The sequence below is a fragment of the Sinocyclocheilus grahami genome, unplaced genomic scaffold (assembly GCF_001515645.1).
Source record: "Sinocyclocheilus grahami isolate Dianchi unplaced genomic scaffold, SAMN03320097.WGS_v1.1 scaffold838.1, whole genome shotgun sequence".
In the NCBI taxonomy this organism is placed as follows: Eukaryota; Metazoa; Chordata; class Actinopteri; order Cypriniformes; family Cyprinidae; genus Sinocyclocheilus; species Sinocyclocheilus grahami.
Genome location: NW_015506017.1, coordinates 302,157 through 305,701, shown reverse-complemented (window position 1 = coordinate 305,701; position 3,545 = coordinate 302,157). Strand labels below are relative to the sequence as shown.

Genomic DNA, 3,545 nt, shown 5'->3' with positions numbered 1-3,545 from the left:
AAAAACCACAACACATAAATTCCAAATTAATTTTTACAATTTTTTTTTTTTTTTTTTTTTGTTGTTGTCTCCTCACTCTTTCTCTCTGCATCTCTGTCTCTTAGAGGGTGTGCAGTTGCTCTGCCTGATCGACAAAGCAGCGGATGCTTGTCGTTATCTGCAGACGTATGGAGAGTGGAACCGTGCTGCCTGGCTGGCAAAGGTACTTTGAGCAAACACAATCTTGAGCCATTGATAAATCAATTCTTCATGATATATTCACAATTACTTTGCTAGCAATATAAAACTGATTGACACTATGAATATCACAAATTTAATATATGTATATAGTTCTGATTTAAACGTTAGTAGCAAAAATTGTGCTAGAAATGGTTCAGTGCATTTCCACAAATCTAAATATATAGAGAGAGCTATAAACCAGACTTTCTCTTTGCAGCTTGTTTTGGCCAAAAACTACCCACTAAGACAACAAACAACAGTTTTATTTTATGTGCCAGGAACAGATAAATTTGAAATTGAGGATGTCACAGTAAAAGACACGGCAAGTGGCAAAGTGTGCACAGACTTTGTGAGAGTTTCCATTTGTCGAAAGAAACAAGTGCATATTATTTTAATGAAATAACATAACTGCCTAAAAAAAAGGTCTTGAATATCTTTAAAATATTTAATGTCAAATCTTTGAAACTAGTTCAAAACTAGTTATTCCTCTGTAGCACTCATTAATTTTGGCATTATGGGTGAAGTATATTAAAAGATACCCTTCCATAGAACATCACACCCCCCATCATTTTACCAACAAGAGAAAGCTGACTAAAACCTAGCTAGATCACAAAACGTACTCGGTTACTAACGTAACCTCGGTTCCCTGAGATACGGGAACGAGTACTGTGTCTGCTAGACGCATATGGGAAAAAAGCCTTTTTCTCCTGAACTGAAGTCTTTTTCATTCACGCAGTGAAACTGCACGGCCAGTGGTTCGTGCAGTGTATTAAAAAATGTACGAACCAATGGTTAGGCTGCAAGGCCGGGACTTCCAGTTTAAAAAACCTTGCAAATGTGGATGGCGAGGCCCAGCCGTCCGCCTCACAAATATCCGCAATGGAAACACCACTGGACCATGCCCAAGACGAGGCGATGCCTCTAGTCGAGTGGGCCCGTACTCCAATGGGGCATTGGAGGCCCAAGGAAGAGTACGCTAGCGAGATGGATACTATCCATCTAGAGAGTCTTTGCTTCGTGACCGGAAGCCCCTTGGTGGTAGGGGTACGAGGCGGATTCAGCCTTCTAGCACCCCTTAGGAAGCGGATGACCGCGCTGTTTCTGCCCACCGATGGTCCCTCACTAGGGGCATGGGAGGCCGCTATAGCTGCCACATAGACTTTGAGAGTGGAAAGTCCCTTATCCAGCAGCTCTTGCAGAAATGACTACACCTCTGTCAAATCGGAAGTATGAGGGTCTTTGACACCAAGCAGAGAAAAAACACCGGTTTAGACACCAAGCGGAGAAAAAAAAGACCACTTTAAGGCGTAGAGGCGTCTCGTAGGCGGAGCTATAGCCTCCAAAATTATGTTTAAGACTCGCTCTGGGAGGCTCGAAGGCTCCCATCAAGCAGCCAAAGGTGCTGGGCCCAGAGTCGGGCCGAGGATGCCATACTGTCCCGTTTGCTTGAGAGAGGAGATCCTGTCTCAGCGGAACAGGCCAAGGGGTCAGCTATCAATAGCTGAGTTAGCTCCGATAGCCACAGCTGGTTCATCCAAAGGGGGGCCACCAGGAGAACCCTGTGTTCTCGTTCCCACACTCGCCTGATTACCTGTGGGATCAGAGCGATCAGGGGAAAAGCATAAAGAAGGAGGTTGGGCCAATCGTGGGCCAATGCTTCCCTGGTCTTTGAGAAATAGATTGGGCAGTGAGAGTTGTCTCGGAGGCGAAGAGGTCCACCTCGGCCTCGCCGAAGATCTCCCAGATCCTCTGAACTGTCTGCGGATGGAGCGTCCACTCCCCTGAGGGGACCTTGCTCCTTGATAACATGTCTGCTCCTTGGTTCAATTTGCCCGGTATATGCGCTGCTCTCAGCGAGCGCGGTTTGAGCACATGGTGCCCTTTTAGGACTGGCAGGAAGAACTGACAGGCTCGACATACTGCTAGTATTTCCAGGCAGTTGGTGTGGAAGCCTTTTTCCGCCATCCGCCTTCGGCCAGTGGCCGAAAGTCGATATGCCCTCGCACAGCGCCCACCAACCTGAGTTAGAGGCATCTGTTGTGACAACTGTCCTTCTGCAAACCATTCATTATGGCCACGCCCTGTTCCATCTAGCGGGAATTTTTTCCCCAGGGGCCAGGGCTGACGCACCCTGATCTGCAGGCGTTCGTGACACCACGCATGGGATGGAACCCGTGGTTTCAACCAGCGCTGAAAGGGGCATATACAAAGCAGACCCAACTGTAGCGCTGGCGATGCCGCCGGCATGAGGTCCAGCATCCTTTGAAACACTTTGAGGGTGAGTGGTACCCATTGGAATCCTGACTCGCTCTGAGCTGGGTGAACCATTTCTACGGCTCATATCGCCAGCAAATTCATCACCTCTGAGCGCAGGACGTGTGCATCTTTGCTCTAAACTGAGGTGGGAACCACGCAGTTGAATTGCGGGGTATTCGAGCGAATTGGAGTGAATAACCTTGTTTTATTGTCTCCAACACCCAGTTTGGCACTACAGGCATGGCCTGTCAGGCCTCAGCCCATGTGACAAGGCGTTGGATTAAATTGAGTGGCTGGTTGCCGTATGGGGACCCCACACTCAGAAGAGGAAATTTGCTTTTCCCTGAAAATGCTTTCAGAAAATGCTTCGTCAGACTTAATGTTCTCATAGCAGAGCAGTCAGCCCCCGTGCGCGCTGCCTCAGCATGGGCGTGGCCCAGATACGTCCAATTTGAAGCTGTCAGTGATGATAATCATTCGTGACAGCATTCTCTTTTAATCCACCTAAAAAAGATCAAACCGCTCATTAGAAGAGGAGTTTTGATGATCTTTCTGTAACACTCAGGCAGATCAAAAATGCTGCGCGCATTCTCTCAAATCCGCTCGTAGCCGTTTTTATTCAAGAAGGCGAGACGTGAACTCTCGTAGTAAGAGCGGTCTGTCTCAGTACGCAGGCTCTGTGTCAGCGTGAGATCGTTCAGACCCGGTTGCTTAGTTCCCAGGCTTCGTCGTTTCTCTCTCCGGGGCTTGCTGAGAGAGGAGAAACGTGAGAGCGGGGCTGTTCAGTGAAAGGAGGTCCGCGAGTGGAGAAAAGCAAGACTCATGCTCGAGTGAGCATTCTGTCTCAGTAAGAGCGTAGCTCACTGCCCTTCTGCGGCGGATCCGAGTGCAACGGAGAGAGAGCACGCAGGCACAGCGCCGGCATGAGATCAGTCAGACCAATTGCTTGTTCCCTGACTCTGCTGTTTCCCTCTCCGTGGCTCGCTGAGAGAGGAGAAACGGGAGAGCGGGGCTGTCTCCAGTGGAGGCGGTCCACGAGTGGAGAAGAGCGAGACTCATGCTCGAGTGAA

General features: G+C 48.8%; 1 protein-coding gene across 1 annotated transcript in view; it reads left to right on the top strand.

Annotated features, from left to right (window-relative positions):
• The window catches only part of LOC107562765 (WD repeat-containing protein 11-like), a 163,270-nt gene that overhangs the window by 152,219 nt on the left and 7,506 nt on the right, over positions 1-3,545 (top strand). The window contains exon 25 of the mRNA XM_016247483.1: positions 105-202. Coding sequence (XP_016102969.1) covers positions 105-202 — 98 coding nt within the window. The remainder of the gene's footprint in view (positions 1-104; positions 203-3,545) is intronic.